Genomic DNA, 20,347 nt, shown 5'->3' with positions numbered 1-20,347 from the left:
ATTAAAAAAGAGCAGTGCATGCAAACTGCTGCAGATATGTCTGCTATCGAAATAAGATCAAAAGAATTTGTGTATCCCTTTTGTTGCAAACTTGTGTCGTGTTCATATATCTTCTTTCTTTCCATAATAATCTCTGTTACTTGATTCTTACATCTAAGTTGTGTTCTCTTTATCTTTGTCCCTGCCTTTATCAATCTCTTTGTCTCCATTTTCTTTCAGTCCTTTTCTCTTGTTAGCTGTCAATATAATGTTGGTACAACAATAGTGTTGATGTCATTGAACAGTAGGGGGAGATTGCATTAGCCATGAAGTTGTTGCTAATGCTTTTGAAAAACTGATGATAGAATCAGTAGCAATGTCATTAGTAGTAGTAGTAGCACTATTGGTGATAGCAGTGATTGTGGTTACAATGTTTACAGTACTTGTTAATAGCAGCAGTGGAAGTGCTGTTACTGCCAAAATTGACATACTGTTTCCCCAGGAGATGACACCCAACCTTAATTTTAATATAAATGTACTTTTTTCAGTGCCCTCGTGTTAGCATCAAGTGAGATCCGGTTCCGCATTGACAGTGTAACTCATGAGCCAATTGATGTTCAAGCTAAAGAAGTCAGGTGAGGTTGATTTCTTTCACATTAATATGTTTAATAAGTTCCATCTGTGTGTTTCTTTCCTTATGCGTTTGGGTGAGAAGAAGACAGGACAATGTCCATGGTAAGTTTTGATTCTTCCTAAAGTGGGGAGTATAAGACCACAAAAACAATGCAAAAATTAGTAAATAGAATAACACACATATATATATATGCACACTGACATTACACATCCTGCAGAGTATACTGGCTTCATCCCTTGCAAGCTTACGCATGTCCTCAGCAGTCACAGCCCATGTTTCACTGCCATGTAGCATGGCTGTTCGTACACATGCGTCATACAGTCTGCCTTTTACTCTGAGCGAGAGGTCTTTTGTCACCAGCAGAGGTATGTGTGTGTGTATATATGTATATATATATATGTGTGTGTGTGTGTGTGTATGTATATGTATGTGTATGTATGTATGTATATATATATAACTGCAAATTGCATCTCTTAAATGTTCAGATGGCTTCCTACGAGTTGTTGATAGCTTTTGTTATCTAGCAGATGTAATTAGCAAGGGAGATGGTTGCTCTGAAAGTATAGTAGCTAGAGTGAGAATTGATTGGAGAAAGTTCAGGGAGATACTACCACTGCTAGCAACAAAGATCTTTTCCCAGAAAGGGAAGGGAAGACTGCATGATGTTTGTATCAGAACTGCAATGCTGCATGGTAGTGAGACATGGGCATTGAATGCAGAAGACCCTAGAAGAGCAGAAAGAAATAAAATGATCGTGATGCTATTGGTGTGTGTGTATATATATACTAGGAGAGATACCCGGCGTTGCTCAGTTACATTCAATAGAAGAATTAGACTTTTCTGTTATATATATATATGGATACACACACACACACAAATATATGTATATTAATATAAATACATGAAAGTACATGAAGTTTGTTAAAAAAAAGGGGATCATGTATATACCTCCTGGCTGTTGAGATTATAACATCTCGTTGTAAACAATGTTCCTTGTTTTTCCTTGTGGAGCATATACAAAAAGGTTTCTTTTGGTTCCTACTCTTGAGCAACCAACATACAGTTGCCTATGCGAGAAGCAGGGCTCTTCCAAGAGAAGACCAGCTACAGAGAGGGTTTGACCCTGAGATTTGTTAATGGACATGACAAAGCTGACACGAAGGGGGAATTGCAGTCTTCTGAATGTAAATGGAATTTCTGCTCCTGATGGAGTAAGAGGAAATCTTGGAATAAAGACGTCATCACCTTTTCCACATCCAGAAAGAATGATCGCCTCAATAACGTGTGACATCATTTTCTTTATCACCAGTCGTGTTCCATTGCAAAGTCTTGGTGGTTCCAGATTGCGGAATAGCATTACAGGAGTTCCAACTTTAAGTGGTAATACGTGTGGAGGTAGTCGAGGAGGGCTCCAGTGAATTGAGAAATTCAGGAGGATAGTTCACAACTTCATTTATATCCAGAATTGTATCAACAGACTTGTAAGTGTGTATAGTGCCGGGAAGAGAATGCATTAGCTGTTGATTAATTTTGTTAACAGCGACGTTTTTTGGAGCTAATATTGCTCTTTCACACAGCCAATTGTGATTTTGGTAGTTTTGTGTCAAGTTGGGAAAGACTTTGTTTTTGAGGTCAACTACAGAATTAACAACAGAGGAAAATGACCACACTTCCATTTGTCCTGCAGTATCGAGAGGCATCTTGCCTTCACCAGGTGTCAAAATGTTCTGTGCAAACTTTGTGGACATTTTGTCGCCGTGTAGCTAAGCTCTCATGTTAGTGGTGAGACTAAAGATTGATGCCACAGGGTAGAGGACTTTAGGCATGCTTGAACTTCATCAGATCTAGTGCCTTTTGGAATGACAGGAAGAGTTTGCCTGAAATCACCTGACAACAGAAGCGTTACACCTCCCATTGGAGCCTGACAGTCTCGGATGTCTTTCAGGGCTCTATCTAATGCTTCCAAAGCTCCCTTGTGAGCCATAGTGCACTCATCCCAGACAATTACATGACACATTTTAAGTACTTGTCCCTGATCTGAGCTTTTGTTGATGTTGCATGAAGGCATTTCGGATGCTGCTAAATTGAGAGGGAGTTTAAAAGTTGAGTGTGCTGTCCTGCCACCGGGTAACAAAGTAGCTGCAATGCCAGAGGAGGCTACAGCTACTGCAATGTCCTGATGCTACCTAACTTCTGCAAGGAGAAGCTTTGTAATAAATGTTTTTCCTGTCCCTCCAGGAGCATCGAGGAAGAAGATTCTTCCCTCGCGTTGGCGTACACTGTTAAGAATAGTTCTGTAGGCCTGCAGCTGGTCCAGAAGTAATTTAGGCTCATTTTGAACAATGTACTTTGAAAGTGCTTGAGTGTCGTAGGTTGTTTCACGAATGACAGCAGTGGGAAGGCTATTTGACCCTGACCTGAATGCTTGTGGCAGGCCATACGTCGACAATTCATTTCCACCCAGTTTAGCAATCCTGTCTTCAACGTCAATGAGTGTTTTGTTATAGACTTCATTGCTGATACCCTCCATGTCAGGATAGAGCAGTTGAGCTTGGCGCTGATGGGGACAATGTTTTTGAGATTCCGGTTCAAATGTAAGGCAGGTTTGAAAGTGTTCCCAACAGTTATTAGTTGTAGTGGTAGAGTGTTTATGCCAAATATGTACATATGCATGTATATATATATATATGTACAAAATCCACTGAGAAGGCTTTTGTTGGTTTGAAACTACAGCAGAAGACACATGCCAAGTCACCACACAGTGGGACTGAACCCTGGACCATGTGTTTGGAACGTAGTTTGTTACCACACAGCCACACCTGCCCCTATGTATGTGTGTATGGGTAGATATATTATGCATGTATATATGTGTACATATTACATGTACATCTATATATATATATACAGCTACACATAAAATACAAAATACAAAGTTATATCTTGATATCGCTAGTGATAACAATACTCAAAATATATAACAGACTGGAATTGTAGGCCCGTCTCTTGCAATTTCGATCAATTGGATCTTGTCCTCCCTCTTGTATAGAAGTGTACGGCTGCAGCGAAATTCATTTTTGGACTTTCTTCTATCGAAGGCATTTTAACAAAAATGCTTCCGTAAAGATGGTGAAAATATTGTCAATTTCCCCAAACAGGGACACAATTCAATTTTTAAACAATAACTTTCTCCAAAATGGGGAGGGTTACAGTTTACAATTATTTAACAAATGCAAGACAACAACGTTTCCCTGACGAGGAACCAACAAACGTGATTACAATAGTCAAACAATAATAATAATAACAACAAACCTTTTTAATTTATCCCCATTTATGTGAAACCACTTATTCAAGTTCAAGTCATTGATGCAGTTTTATACGAATTGCTAATACACACACACACACACACATAATAAGGGTGAAAAATTGAATATTAATTTGATTAATATGAATTGAAAACCAGTGGTGTATCATATAAGACCATAGCGGATCTTCCTCTAGCAAAATGGATGACCACTATTAATGGCTCATCCCTGTTATATAATACTTTCACTTTAATAGTTTGACACTTGTATAGAGAAAGTAGGAGAAAGTGTGGTGGTAATAGCAGGAGTAAACCACTTGAAATGAGATAGGCAAATCGTAAAATATTGAGTTTTCTCGAATTTTTGCTTAATTGGGGGTCAAATTGAAAATCTTTATATGCCATGACCCAATCGTATCTACTGGGAAAAATCATAGGTAAATTCCAATTGAAGAAATTCTATATTGTAGAATTGTATTAAAAAGAAACATGGGAACAGGCAGAGAAAATCTGCCTTTTATCATAAGATATATATATATATATATATATATATATATATATATATATGGGGGTCAATTCATTCAACTAAAAATTCTTTAAGGCAGTGCCCCAACATGTCTGCAGTCTAATTGCTGAAACAAGTGAAAGATAAAAGATATATATATCATCATCATCATCATCATTATCATTGTTTAATGTCCACCTTCCATGCTGGCATGTGCATGTGCATTCTGTTTGCTGTATATTTGAATTTTCATCACTTTATTCGCAGAGACACTAACTCTATGGTTGAAGAATTCATGTTGCTGGGCAATATTGCTGCTGCTAAAAAGATCTACGAAACTTTTGCAGAATTTGCTGTTCTACGTAGACATCCTGCGCCACCCCTCTCCAACTTCAAACCTTTGATAATGGCAGCAGCCTCCAGGGTAAGTCTTGCTCTGCTCATAGTTCACAATTACCTAATCTAAGTTAAAAGAAAAATAATACTTTCTGTCATAGGCACAATGCCTCATGTTTTTGGAGACGGTATCAGTTGATTTAATCTATTCTAGTACATAACTAGTACTTATTTTATTGACTGGGAGGAGAGAATGTGAAGTTATCTTCTGCTGGATTTAAATTGACAACATAAAGGGATGCAGCAAAATACTTAAATGATTGTTAAATGGTAGTAGCAGGAAAAGCATCCAGCTGTGAGAGCAGTTCATTGTCTTCATCATCTTCATCATCATCAAGGCTGTAACATAGATGAAAGTTCCTGATGAGCTGAATTTGGGGCCTAAGTTTGATTCTGGTTGCATCTCTTCTCATTTACTTGTGTTTTTTTTTTTATATATTCAGGAAAAGCTAGGATGAAATGGCTTCTCATTTCCCTTCCTTAAAACATATTGTCTTGGGTGGTGATGATGATGATTACACAAGCAATGGGTTATGGTGACAAACATGAATGACGATAATGAGTGAAAAGTGTCAAAAGCTGCATATGGAAGGTGCTTTTGGAAGAGGAGGATGTGAAGTCTAACCTTAGGATGCAGGATCTCATGAAGGACTGCCATGTAGTAAAATATATTACTGAATTACTGAAATAGGACTGTGTGGTTTCAAGTTCATTCCTTCTGCGTGGCACCTTGGGCAAACGTGTTCTTCCATAGCCTTGAGCCTTAAAAAGGCTTTATTAGTAGATTCGGTAGATGGAAACTGTGTGTGTGTGTGTGTTTATGCATGTTTGTGTGAGTGTTTGTTTCTCTTTGTTTTATCATTGCGTAATAGTTATAAACAAATGTCACTGTTATACAAGCAGTGTCCCTCGTTTCCAGTCTTCTGTGAAAACATGTCCAGCCATTAGGAAATATTAACTTTGCTTGGTAACAGGAGAGTTGGCAGCAGGAAAGGCATCCAGCTGTAGAAAACCTACTCAAACAAATTGTCTGACCTTTCGACATTTTTTTGATGTAAACGATGAGCTGTGCAGCCTTTGCTAGCCTGAAAAACCAGACATAAAAATGATGTTGATGTTGATTATATCAATGGAGAAGGAGAACTTTAATACAGCTTGAATGTGACGTTTTTTCCATCATTTTAATTCTTTGGTACAATTCTTACTGCCAGCATTTTTTCTTGTTTTTTAGTCATTCTCTCTTTCACTTCTTTATAGGGAATTGAAATGGACTGTACCACGAGCAAGGCATTAGCCGATTCTTTGGACAATGCAGATATGGGTGAAGATAACAATTCTAATATAATGTTGCGTATGATGACAACTCGCTGTATGATGCAGGCCGTGTATTTCTGCAGTGGGACACAATCAGAATCGGAATTTGTTCATTATGGTTTGGCAACAGCCATCTATACTCATTTTACTTCACCCATCAGAAGGTAGATAACTTGTTCTTCCATGGTATCGAACCAGTCACTCTACACCTCTCATGTCTTATACCACCATTGTAATAATGCTCAATTTGCAGATCTTTCCAATTTTGCTTATGATAACGGCTTCTCTCTTGCACAAACCATACTTGGTAACTTGCAGAATTATGATCAAAGACATTCTAGTAGTAACCATCTTTACTGTTTGTATATTGTTTCATATGTTTTGTTTGTGTTTTTTTTTAAGATGGTAAAATTTGATTTGAAGGAGCTCGGCTGCTATTACTAGTGAGTCGAACAGTTGAAGTTACAGTGATAAAGTGAAGGGCATGGCCAATTTGCAAGCCCTGATTCATGGTGGCATTTACTTCAATGATATTTTTTGCAACACCGCTATTTGAAGCAAAATGGTTTTATTCAAGCTTATTCATTTCCTTCTTCTTGATTATATTAATTGGCTTATAATATCTTTGAAAAACATTAACAAGAAAAAAATCCTTTTACTTGAAATAATAGGAAAGCTATTAAAAATCAGCTTTAGAATTCAAATTATATTTTCTCATCTTTTAACCCTTTTCTTTCCATAAGCACAGGCATGGCTGTGTGGTAAGAAGTTTGCTTCCCAAACTCATGGTTCCAGATTCAGTCCCACTGTGTGGCACCTTGGGCAAGTGTTTTCTTCTATAGCTTAAGGCCAACCAAAGCCTTGTGAGAGGATTTGGCAGACGGAAACTGAAAGAAGCCCATCATGTATATATATATATATGTATATATTTGTGTGTGTGTGTGTGCATCTGTGTTTTTCTCCCTGCCATCACTTGACAACCAATGCTGATGTGTTTATGTCTCTGTAACTTAGCAGTTCAGCAAAAGAGACCAACAGAATAAGTACTAGGCTTACAAAAAATAAGTCCTGGGTTTATTTCTTTCACCAAAAACCCTTTAAGATGGTGCTTCAGAATGGCCACAGTCAAAATAACTGAAACAAGTAAAAGAATAAAAGAATATTTCTATTCGACTGCTCTGCCTTAGTTTCACTTAATTTAAAAAATAATGAAGAATTTAGTAAAATAACTTTTTAATTATTAAGTTGGTGTTCGGAAGATTCATTAACTTGCAATTTTAATGGAAGATTTTAATTTAAATCATTTTGTGCCATAGAACCTGCAGCAGACTCTGGTAGTTTGGTATCAATAAAGCTAACAGGCATGGCTGTGTAGTTTAGATGCCTGCTTTACAGCCATAAGACTTCAGGTTCAGTCCCACTGCATGGCACCTTGAGCAAGTCTCCTCCACTACAGCCTCAGGCTGACCAATGCCTTGTGCATGAATTTGGTAGACAGAAATGTGTGAAAGCCCATCATATTTATATGTGTATATTTGTGATTGTTCCCCAACACTTGACAACCAGTGTTAGTTTATTTACAGCCCTGTAACTCAGCAGTTCAACAAACAAGACTGATAGAATTAGTACCAAGCTTAAATAATAAGTATTGGAGTCAATTTGTTCAACTAAGCCCTTAAAGTCGGTGTTCCAACATGGTCACAGTCCAGTGACTGAAGCAAGTGAAAGATGAAAAATAATTATCGATAAAGCTATTATCTGTTCATTATTCTAAGAATTTATTAAATGCTTTTATTTGACATCTGAGAAGCCATTAATTTTTACTCCTATTTATCCTTGGGGAGAACATGATATTTCTGTTTTACTCCAGAGAAGCTAAAGTTGATGAATGAATTTTCGTTAATATCTGCAGTTTTATTTCTGTAATCTATTGAGTGCCCTTTTATCTTTCACCTGTTACAGATACCCTGATATATTAGTCCATCGGTTGTTGGCCCTTGCTATTGGCGCTGATGCATCTTATCCAGATTTGTTAGATAAAACCAAACTTCAGGTTTGTTCTAATTTTTTTTCTTTCAGCTATGGGTGTGTGATAAAAAGTTTACTTCTCAATCACATGGTTTTGGGTTCTATCCTACTGCATGGCATCTTGGGCAAATGTCTTCTACTATAGCCCCAGGCCAACCAAAGCTTTGTGAGTGGATTTGGCATGGTTTCTACAGCTAGATGCCCTTCCTAATGCCACCCACTTTACAAAGTGTATTGAGTACTTTTTTTGTTTTGTGGCACCAGCACTTGTGGTGATCACCTTATAACACGAAAAAGTAAAAGTTTGAAGAGACCCCTAAAAACGTGGGTGATGGTCCTAGGTAGATGAGTGAGGGTAGGTAAGTAAGAGAAGAGGATGGTGGAGGTATGACGGAATAAGAGTGGAAAGGGACTAGTGACAGGGGTTATTGAAAAGAAAGGAGGGATTGTTAAAAGGTGTAAGGGTGCATTGTGTATGACAGGTGGTCTAGGACTGTCCAACATTATAAGGGGTGAATATGGACAGAAGGGATGGGGTAAAAAGGAACAAGGAGGAAGCAATAATCATCATTGTTCGACCGTGGTCGAGACAATGGAATTTACTATGTTACGCCAGACTTCACGGTCCATCATAGCATTACGGAGGTCCTGTTGCTGGATGCCTGTATCCCTGGAGATTACATCAGGGTAGGAGAGTGTGCGCCCTCTGGTATCATGAGCAGAAGAGTAGAAATTACCTCGTTTTCAGCTCTACAACAATGTCCAGCAAACTGGACTCTTCTACCTTTCACAAGAGATGATACAGGTGGTAATTTCCCATATATTTATACTTTGGTTGGATGATGCTTCCACGAGAAATTTTGAGCTTTCATAAGGAGGCGAGTGTAAGTTCCATCCAATCACCTCTCAAGCTTCTTTGATAACATCCAGGTTTCTGAGCCATATAGTAGAATTGGTTCGACTGTGGCTTTGAAGATTTTAAGTTTGAAATCTCTACTTAGATTTGATGACCAAGCAATAAAGTAGAACATCAAGAAAATATTTATTACTAAAGTATTTTTGTTGCTTTCTAATTTCTTATTTTTTAAAATAAGAATAATTTTGGAAAGTTTTTAAAATAATAAATCACATGATGCATCTTTTTTTTTTCCTTTTCTTCAGGATATTTGTCTTCATTGCAACTTCCGTCATAAAATGGCACAAGACGCTTCTCGAACATCTGTCAATCTTCACACTCATGTATGTTGTTGTCTTTTACTGATATTTATTACGATATCATTGCTCTTAAATATTACTATGTATCATTCACATCGCTAAGACTTAACTACAGTTGCATTCACGATTTATGGAAAATGGTATGTTTCGCTACACAAAAGCATGGTAGACTTTCTATCTCTCTCTCTCTCTTTCTCTTTCCCTCCCTCTCTCTCTCTCTTTCTCTTTCTCTCTCTCAGTTCATTTTCAAAACAAATAACAATATAATAGCATTGGAAAACGTGAGATGGGAATCTTCTTTTCATTTAAACAAATTAGTGAAGCAAGATCCCATTTTATGCAACAGAAGGTGCATGACCTAGTGGTTAGGATGTTGCACTCATCATTGTAAGGTCACGGTTTCAATTCCTGGACTGGGTAGTGTATTGTGTTCTTGAGCAAAACACTTCATTTCATGTTTCTCCATTCCAGTCGGCTGTAAATGGAAATATGTGCCAAAGAAGAGTTGTTTTTTTTTTTTTTTTGCAGAATGTGTGGTGTGTCAATTAGTGTACAGCTTAATGAAATCATTTCCTTGTTGCATATTATTAGAGCTAATGGACCTAAGTCTTCTATCTTGAGCTTAAACTTCCATGAAATATGCTAATATTGTATTTTGTTTCTGTGGAAATGAGAAATATGTTTTGAATTTCTACCTCCATTTTTTTTTTCCTGAAATTTATATATTTTAAATTCTAATTAGATAGCTGCTATATAAATTGTCTTTTTCTTTATAGATATTCTTCAATGAAAAGAGATGCGATGAAGAAGGTTACATTCTGTTTGTACGTAAAAATGCTATCCAAGTACTTATTCCAAAATATGGCTTGGAAGGGACCATTTATATAAAAAAAGAACAGAGTTCAATTCTTGTCTTTGATGATGAGGTAAGCTCAAAACCTTTACCATTCCAAAATCAGTGTAGAAGTAGAATGATGGTTGCATGCAAAATTTATTTTTCTAAGTTTTGAAATTTATTCTTTAACGTTTATTAATGTTTTTTCATCAGTTAAAAAATAAATTCATAAATCTTTACAAATATAGGCACAGGTGTGTCTCTATAGTAAGAAGCTTGCTTCCCAACCACATGGTTCTGGGCTCAGTCCCACTGCCCAGTACCTTGGGCAAGTGTCATTTTCTGTATCCTCAGGCCAACCAAAGCCTTCTGAATGGATTTGGAAGATAGAATCTGAAAGAATCCCATCACATATCTATATGTGTGTTTTGCATTTGCCCCATCACCACTGCTTGACAACCAGTCTTGGTTTGTTTTTATGTCCCCATAACTTAGCAGTTCAGCAAAAGAGACTAATCGAATAAGTACCAGGCTTTAAAAATGTAACTGGTGTCTATTCATTAAAGCACAGCCACAAACTAATGAATGAAACAAGTAAATGATAAAAGATATTAAACTAAATTTCAAATTATTCCTTTTATAACCATATTTCAAAAGAAATGCTTAACCAGTGTTTTAGTTACAATTGGAAATAGTTAAGAATTTAGAAGGATTTACTAAAATAGATAACTTTTTCAGTATTTATTGTTTTGTTGCCTTCGGGGTAAGCAGTAAGTTGATTACATTGATCCAGTACTCAACTGGTACTTATTTTATTGAAAGGCGGCGAGCTGGCAGAAACATTAGCACGCCGGGCGAAATGCTTAGCAGTATTTCGTCTGCCGCTATGTTCTGAGTTCAAATTCCGATGAGGTCAACTTTGCCTTTCATCCTTTCGGGGTCGATTAAATAAATACCAGTTATGCACTGGGGTCGATATAATAAACTTAATCCGTTTGTCCTTGTTTGTCCCCTCTGTGTGTAGCCCCTTGTGGGCAGTAAAGAAATAGGTACTTATTTTATTGACTCCTAAAGGATGAAAGGTAAAGTTGACCTTGCCAGAATTTGAACTGAGAATGTGAAGACAGCCAAAATGCCACTAAGCATTCCACTTGGTGTGCTAACAATTCTGCCAGCTTATTAGAAACGTAAATCAACATGGAATTCTGATGGAAGATCACTTCAGTCCTTTTGATGCCAACCCACTTGAGACCACCTTTGGTTCTATAACACAAATTCAATGTTAATTTATATTCAAAGCACCTGCTTCATAGCAACATAGTTATTTCAATAAATCCTTAATTTTTTTAAAAATTAATTGAAACAAAAGCAAAATGGTTATCCTGTTTCAGCAGAAATATGGTAACAAAAATGTTAAAATATGAAATTTGTATCAAGAGCAGTCTGTAGCAAGTTGGTGTCAGAAGATAAGCTAGTATTTAAACTGGCCATATTCAGCCCAAATATTCTACCCACTTTATGTTCAAACTGATCAGACCTAGCTTCTCACACCTATCCTAAAATGTCATCCTAAAAAAAATAAACAATCACATTATCAAGATGTTGAAGCTGTGATATGATGAATAATTTCTGTAAAAATCCATGTAATTTGTGCACCTGTGTAACTTGTGCAGGTGATTTTCAGGTTAAAAATTGTTTAAAAAAGCTTCTGCTCGCATAAAATTTGCACCTAAAAGTTTTCAGAATTGCCAATGTGGCCAGGGGGAAAGGGTTTTCAATTCAGTTGTAGTTATCATAATTTCACTTACTTATGATTAGGTTTAATTAGATTTTCATTAAATAAAAATAATTTCTGTTTAACATGTATCACATTGAAAGCTATTAAATTATGAAGTGTTTGTGTTGTTTATAATAAACTTTATTTTACATTTCTTGCCCACAAGAGGTTATGTCTGATCTTTAGCATACTTCTGTATGTCTTCTCAAATCACGATTACAGGAAAAGTTGTTGATAATTCTTAACAAAAACAAAGCTGATAAATATGCACAGGTGTTGCAAATTAAGATGGATTACCAATAAACATCAGCTTGGATAACACTTTACTCAACCAACAGAGGAAGGTGACTGATCAGACTGATTATGTAAACAGAATTCTGATTGATCGAAAGTGTTTTCTTGTCTCAAGCTCTGATTTTCTGCCTTTTCTTGTCGGAACCTTTGATATAGAGTATCAAAATTTTAATCCCATTCACACTTATAAAATGTCAAGCAAACTTTAAAATTTGTCATTACCATTTTAGCCAGGAGACGAAACTGATAGTTTGGTAACCCACTAAAATAAACATAAAAAATTGAAAGGAGAAAATAAACAGCTTTGCAAGTTTTAACTCAGTGTTTATTGAATAAGAGAGGTGCAAAATTTAAAAACGACTTGTTAGAATATACATGTCTGTGAGAAGACATAAACAAGAATAGCAAAAATCTACTATACCAAAAGAACTGGTAATGCATGCATTACAAGTGTTCTATGAAGATAACATAAGATTACTGCATAATTCAACATAAATGTGAAATGACATTAAACATTGTATAAGGTAAATGAAGGTTTCTGTAGGAATGCCAAGTCATATTCACTAAGTGAGTTTACATGTGCAAGGATGAATTATGATGTCGTCAATGTTAGATGCAGTAAAATATCGCCTGGAACGTGATTACCAGCTTGAACATAAAACTTCAAAAAGTAGTTAACCATTTAATGGTTTTAGTAAATTTATACAGAAAAAGTAAGTATTATACTGTCCAGTCAAACTTCATTATATTCTTTTCTTTAAAAACCTATTCTGACATTAAATGAGTCCACTTCCAGTATGAATATTTACATTTGTACATCATTTTTCAACAAAAATTTTTTTTTAATTCTGGAAATGATCTACTCATATAATTTACACACCCACTAAAGTCTAGTTTTGTTTTTGTGAAAATAAGTGCGTAAATTACAGGGTTTTTACAGTAATTCCAAACTATGTGTATAGATAAGCATTATGTTCGACAAGGTAATCCTGAATACTAAAGGTTTAAAATCTATCCAAAAATGTTTTATATAAAATTATCATGGAACTATCAATATGACTGATCCATAGGAATTGACATGACTACTGTTTTTAACCCCAAGAGGGGCTGCTCTCTCCAGCTGAGGTTAAAAATGTTAGTTACATCAGTTCCTAACATGTAACAAGTCATATCAATGACTTCTTGGTATAGTTAGTACTTTCGTCTATAGAGATTTTCTAAGTAGCTATTTTGCTTGTTGCAATATCATGGACGATTTTAATTTAAATATGAAAACTTTAAAATAAGTTTTGTATTATAGAAATTGGAGCGGTCTCAAGCAGGTTAAAACCGAGTGTTAAAATTTTAAAAATATTTTTGGAAATAAAATTTGTTTGGTGTTGGTTTTAGATTTTGATAAATCTTGCTTGGTTAATTATAAATAAAATGATGGTTTTTCAGAAATACCAAATGAAAGCTGGAGATGTTGTACTGAAAGTCTTTGATCAAGTCACTGTGCAAATTCATATTGATAAATCCAATGTACAACATTTGAGGCTCCACCTTGATCTCGTTGAACCAAAGGTAAGTACATCAAATCATATTGAATCATCATAAACACACACATATGCATTCATACATATATGTGGGTGCTTATAGGCAGTTAATTATATGGCCAGTCATAGAGTAACCAATAGTTTTGCATCTATAAAATGCCATAATCGACTTCCTATAAATACATTACTGCTCTGACATTTAGAGTTAGCTTCTTTTTCAGACATATGATCTACTGATGATTATATATATATATATGTATATAATACCTTAAAAGTGAACTTGAATGTAGCTTGCTTGCAATGTTACTCAGCCAAACTGGCGCATAATGGGAAAATACTATGAATTAGGTCCCCTATGAAATATGAATACAAAAGGAGTAAAACAAGTTTCACATTAATTGGACAACTGGTTGTTAAAATATTAGGGGTTTTCGGGCTATAAATACCCCAAACAATGAATAGTGGGAAAATACTCTGAAAATAACTTAATCCTGAAAGGGAAGGCACTCTAACCTATTGATTAGACAGTAACTTGACGATGAATTTGCCACACACAAAAACTATCTTTCCAGTTAGCCTTCCTTTTCTACAGATTGAGCAGGGCCATCTACCTGAAGGGATTTGTGGTTTGGGTTTGTCTGCCTTCCTACTTATTAGGACTTTGGTTTTAGCTAGGTTGATTCTAAGGCCCTTTGATTCTAATCCTTGCTTCCACACTTAAAACTTTTCCTCTAGTTCTGATAGTGACTCAGCTATTAGAGCAAGGTCATCAGCATAGAGGAGCTCCCAGGGGTTCCCTGTCTTGAATTCCTGTTATTGCCTGGAGGACTATGATGAATAAGAGGGGGCTGAAGATTGATCCTTGGTGGACCCCTATCCCTACCCAGAATTCTTCACTGTACTTGTTGCCAACCCTTACCTTACTGACAGCATCCATGTACATGGCTTGTACAGCTGTCACTAACCATTCATCTATCCCTAGTTTCCTCATTGACCACCAGATAAGGGATCAGGGGAACCCTGTCAAAGGCTTTCTCCATGTCAACGAAAGCCAGGTACAGAGGTTTATCACCAACATTTTATTTTGTTTTTTATTTGAAAGAAATTCAAGAGCACACATGACATGTCAACAAACTTCACCATCTACAATGCACTCATAAAGAATGGTGTCACTCTTTGTAGGTGAACTGCAAACAAGTTTATCACTGTACCCGTAGCTCAGTGTAACTTAGTAAGCAATCACATAGTCACACATGTTCACTCATTATTGCCCATACATGTACACACACACACACACACACACAGACACACAGACTCAGTGGGTTACTTCCAGTTTCTATCTACCAAGTTCCTCACAAGGCATTGGTGGGGCCTGGAGCTGTAATATGAGTCACTCATGTGAAGTGCCATGCAGTGACACTGAACCAAGAGCCTTGTGATTGAGAAGTATATTTCTCAAACACTTGGTTATGCCTACCCTTATGTATACATGTGTGTGTATATATATATATATATATATATATATGTGTGTGTGTGTGTGATTAATGAGAGAAACGAAAGATGGAAAATACGAGAATGTTTATTAATCTCTACAGTTGTTTCAACCCATCTAGCATTAATCCCTCATGGGTGGGATACTTCACATTCTTTTATCTTCTATCTTCCATCTCTCTTATCAATCAAATACCTACAAACACTATGAAAGTGAACATGCTTTACCAGTAAGCTACCAGTTGTATACTATACAATTTAGCTACATATATATATATATATATATATATATAAATAAATTAGAAAAAAAACGACGTTTTATCAATTCAAATTGCAAAAACATAATAAAAACATATATAATTGGTAGAATAACGAAACGTGTTTCGTGGCTATATTTAAGAAATGATTTTAGTAAAAAAATTAATAGTAGTAGTAAAATCACTTAGATATAAATATAGCCACTCATCAGGTTAAAAATTAACTAGAATAATAAAATAATTAATTAATAAATATACTTTAATATGTGTGTGTGTGTGTGTGTGCATGTACAGGCATATTTAACATGTTTCTATGCACTTGGACATGCAAAGGCCTAGAAATATTACATTTCTAAATCTCTGAGTGATTTATACAGTAGCAGCATGATAAAGTGATATGTTGACATGTACCTAGCATGACTATGATCCTACAATTCTGAGGTAGGCAGCTTTATGCCATGTGAAGTTAGAGTATAAAGGAAGAGGCTGAAATAAGTTTCTTGCTTTAGAGGTTGCTCATATTATAAGTGGAGGTAATTGGTATGGAGCTGGGGAGATAGAGAAATGAGTGAAAATAAAACATTTAGAAAATGTTGAAGTTTCACTGGGTCCCACTAGTTAAATATAAATACTGTCATTCTTCCAGTGATTAGAGTTCTTTAAAGCCCAGAAAACAATGAATCCATGTTACTTATCAGTTCTTTATTTGTGATATTTCAGATTCCTGGCTTCAGCGTTCCTCCTGTGTCTACAGAAAACACCCTAGAAGAGCCACCTCAAAAGAAACGTAAAACCTTGTAAACAACACACATTGAACTAATCACAGATTTTAAAACATTTCATATCTTAGTCGTGTCGTTTGTTAAAATTCTTACTCCTGAAACAGACATATAGGGTGCAGATGAAAAACCTTCCATATTTTACACAGCCATTGGTGTGGCCCTAGTGGAATTGGGCATGTGGTAATGGCATTTTCATGTAGCTCATGTTTTTCCCTTCTTTTTAAATTTTATTTTATTTTGTCAATTACTACACTGTGCATTGATTGTTGAAATGTTTATCAAGGATGGTGAATCAGAGGATTTTTGCATGCACCCTATACCTACTTCATCATCATCACTATCATCATTATTATCATCCTTCTGACATCCATTTTTATTTGGTTTGTCATGGGTTGGACAGTGTATCACTACTTGTTGTAGTTCTTTGTTATTGAATTCATTGAAATTCAGTATCCCAAGTTCAGCTTTCACCACTTCTGCCCACATCTTCCTTGGTCTTCTTCACTTGAGTCAACCTTCAAATGCATCATGTCTTTATCAGCACAATCTCCTCTTTTGCACAATACATTTGTAAGTGGATGTCAGCAGCAAAAAAAAAAGAGGTACTAGCAAAGAACGTAGATTTCCGGAGGTTTTATGCTTGGAGGGACTGAATATTGTTTGTGGTTAGAGCAGAGTTTGGGTGTGAAACAGTAGGAGTGATGGGATGACAAGAGACAGGTATGTTGAGTAGATATGGGTGGAGTTGGTATGTGACTTGCTGATTGAGAAGAGCATTGGCTATGGCAGTTGTGGTGTAATAGGCGAAAAGAGGTCACCATGTGTCTGTAAGCCAGAGATTGTTATGTCTTGGTGAGTCTCCATCAGTGATCTGATATGCAGAGTTCTAGTTAGCACAACAATCTTTCTGGCTTCTGCACATTCTCTGCATTTTGCACCAAAAGCCAATATGAGAGTTTCTTTCATGGTATCCACCACTGTAAAGTTTGTTCTAATAGAACATCCACGTTTAAGTGGGGATAAATATTACCTCTTGTAGTTGATGCTATCTTTCATCATCATCATCATCATTGTTTAACGTCCTCTTTCCATCCTAGCATGGGTTGGACGTATGACTGAGGGCTGACGAACCAGATGGCTGCACCAGGCTTCAATCTTGATCTGGCAGAGTTTCTACAGCTGGATGCCCTTCCTAATGCCAACCATTCCGAGAGTGTAGTGGGTGCTTTTATGTGCCACCGGCACAGGGCCAGTCAGGCGGCACTGGCAACAACCTCACTCAAATCTTTTACACATGCCAACGGCACAGGTGCCAGTAAGGTGATGCTGGTAACAATCACGCTAAATGGTGTTTTTTACATGCTACCGGCACGGAGGCCAGATAGCCACTCTGGCTTTGTTGCTAATATATATTTTTTAACAAGCTCACTGGCTAATCGAGACATCAGCACCTGTTCTTTCACTGTTTTTCTGTATATTGATGGTGGAGAGATGAGTCACTGCCATCTCTAGCAGCTGAGCATCCATTATTGACAAGACCAAGGAAGGTCAAAACGTGATCTGGTGGTCCCAGTGCTGGAGACGGCAGGGATTTATCTCCCTATTAGCGATATAAACAAGAGTGCATTTTGTACCAAAAGCCAGTATGAGAGTTTCTTTCATGGTATCCACCACTGTAAAGTTAGTTCTAACAGAATGTTTCAGTGGGGATAAATATTACCTCTCAATATGAATACTTCCTCTGTCGCTAATATATATTGCACATTGTATAAAAGTATTATATAATCTACTGTTCTTTCAGAGAGAATCCTTTTGGATCAAGGAGAAGTAAAAGCTACTATTCTTTTGAAATAGCCCCCTACCTCCACTGTTAATTAGGCCACCTAGGTAACAGAAGCTACCAACTACATTTATGGTGCCTTCCAAGCATTTGAAAGAATTTATTTTACCAGTGTTCTTACTGCTAATGACATCTGTACAACATGTTCCATTCACAAATTTTGCCTTCTCTGTCAGCCTACATGGGATTCCTACTTACTCCTTTTCTGCACATCATGTGTAGCTAGCAATAGAGTCCCTTATTTTCTGTTAACTAAAACTTTGCTAAATTTACTTTGAAGTCTTGATTCTAAGCTAGGCTTTGCTCCAGCACTTGGTCTTTCTTCTAGATTTTCACTACATTCATCATCATCATCATCATTGCTTAACATCAGCTTTCCATGCAAGCATGGGTTGGACAATTTTGACTGAGGGCTGGCAAACCAGATGGCTGCACCAGGTTCCAATCTGATCTGGCCTGGTTTCTACGACTGGATGCCCTTCCTAACACAAACCACTCCGAGAATGTAGTGGGTGCTTTTTACGTGCCACCGGTACGGGGGCCAGTCAGGCAGTACTGGCAATGACCTCGCTTGAATCTTTTTACACATGCCACCAGCACAGGTGCCAGTAACGTGACGCTAGTAACAATCACGCTCAAATAGTGCCCTTTTACGTGCCACCGGCACATTAGCTATAAGTACTAGATCATCAGCATACATGAGTTTCCTTGGACAGCCAATCTTAAATTCCTTTCTTACGACCCTGAAAAGCTAAACAGAAAAAGGTGAAGAACCCTGCTGTAAGGGACACACTAAATTCCTTGTATGGAACTCATTACCAAATCTCACCTTCCTGGCAACACCTCTCTACATGCCTAACACAATTCTCATAACCCATTCATCTTACACTTAGTTCTCTAAGTGACATCCAAGCTAAAGAACATGGCTCCTTATCAAGGGTTTACTCCAGATTGGCAAATGATAGGTATAGTGACTTGCTCATAGCTAAATACTCACTAGGAAAATAGCATCAATAGCACCCTGTGCTGGGACAAACCCAACCTTCATTTCATCTGAACTCATTTCCTCTTTTTCACATACATATCACCAACAACATACATCTTATTGACATTTAAACATTATATATGGCTGTAAATAACATCAGAACTTTAAAAATTATGTACCATACTTAATGTTGTGTTTTTTTATGTATATATATATATGATGTTTGTGATACCTCTGTTTTCTTGATAGATAACAGAGAAGTATTTGCATGTTCATGGAAATATAAGAATCTTTAAAATCACTTGGTTCAATTGAAAATGTTTATAAGAAGAGAAAATGAAAGCTATTAAATAGACAATGTTTAATTTAAGTGATTGTTGTTTTTTCATTTACTTCTTACCTTCCATTCTTTAAATTTACTTAAACTGGCCTACAATGTCATGCATTATATGATAGCTTTGAGAATTTGATGATTAATTCAAAACAATGTGAATAAATAAACATTATATTTGACAAAATAATCTGAATGCTAAATGGTTAAGCATCATCATCATCATCGCTTAACATCTGTTTTCCATGCTTGCATGGGTTAGGCAGTTCAATCGAGGTCTGGGAAGCCAGGAGGCTGCACCAGGCTCCAGTCTGGTCTGGCAGCGTTTCTACAGCTGGATGCCTTTCCTAACGCCAACCACTCCATGAGTGTAGTGGGAGCTTTTTACGTGCCACCAGCACAGGTGCCAGGCAGGGCTGGCAACAGCCACAATTGGCTGGTGCTGTTTACGTGCCACCGGCACAGAAGCCAGTCAAGGTGGCGCTGGCAGTAATAAATCAGGGGTCACCAACAGAGGACTGCAGCCCACAATAGATGAGGTATTCTCTGTGGATTGCAGACTTTTCCCTAAATCTTTAAAATTTAATGTATTTGTGAACCATTGAGTGATTGCTGGGTTTTTAGTTTTTTGCATCACAATTTGAAATTTTATGGAAAGCTTTAATTTACATCACCTTAAAACAGGAAGTTTATATCATAGAACCGGGGCCAGTCTCAATTGGGTTGACATCAAAAGAGTTAAGATATATAATACCACTAAGCCATTGGCAAACATAAAGTCAAACATGGACCATTACAAAATGAAGTTGCTGATCATTTATCCACACATTCAATAGTTTGCATATGTG

At 36.7% G+C, this 20,347-nt stretch overlaps 1 protein-coding gene across 1 annotated transcript in view; it reads left to right on the top strand.

The window, feature by feature from the left end:
- LOC115216669 (exosome complex exonuclease RRP44) overlaps positions 1–16,970 on the top strand; it is a 39,941-nt gene extending 22,971 nt beyond the window's left edge. Inside the window, exons 16-23 of the mRNA XM_029786171.2 lie at positions 528–614; positions 4,687–4,843; positions 6,073–6,293; positions 8,092–8,182; positions 9,319–9,396; positions 10,149–10,298; positions 13,719–13,841; positions 16,282–16,970. Coding sequence (XP_029642031.1) covers positions 528–614; positions 4,687–4,843; positions 6,073–6,293; positions 8,092–8,182; positions 9,319–9,396; positions 10,149–10,298; positions 13,719–13,841; positions 16,282–16,362 — 988 coding nt within the window. The 3' untranslated portion in view covers positions 16,363–16,970. The remainder of the gene's footprint in view (positions 1–527; positions 615–4,686; positions 4,844–6,072; positions 6,294–8,091; positions 8,183–9,318; positions 9,397–10,148; positions 10,299–13,718; positions 13,842–16,281) is intronic.
- The last annotated feature ends 3,377 nt before the right edge of the window (positions 16,971–20,347 follow it).

The sequence above is a fragment of the Octopus sinensis genome, linkage group LG10 (assembly GCF_006345805.1).
Source record: "Octopus sinensis linkage group LG10, ASM634580v1, whole genome shotgun sequence".
NCBI lineage: Eukaryota > Metazoa > Mollusca > Cephalopoda > Octopoda > Octopodidae > Octopus > Octopus sinensis.
This window is presented reverse-complemented; position numbering and strand designations above follow the sequence as displayed.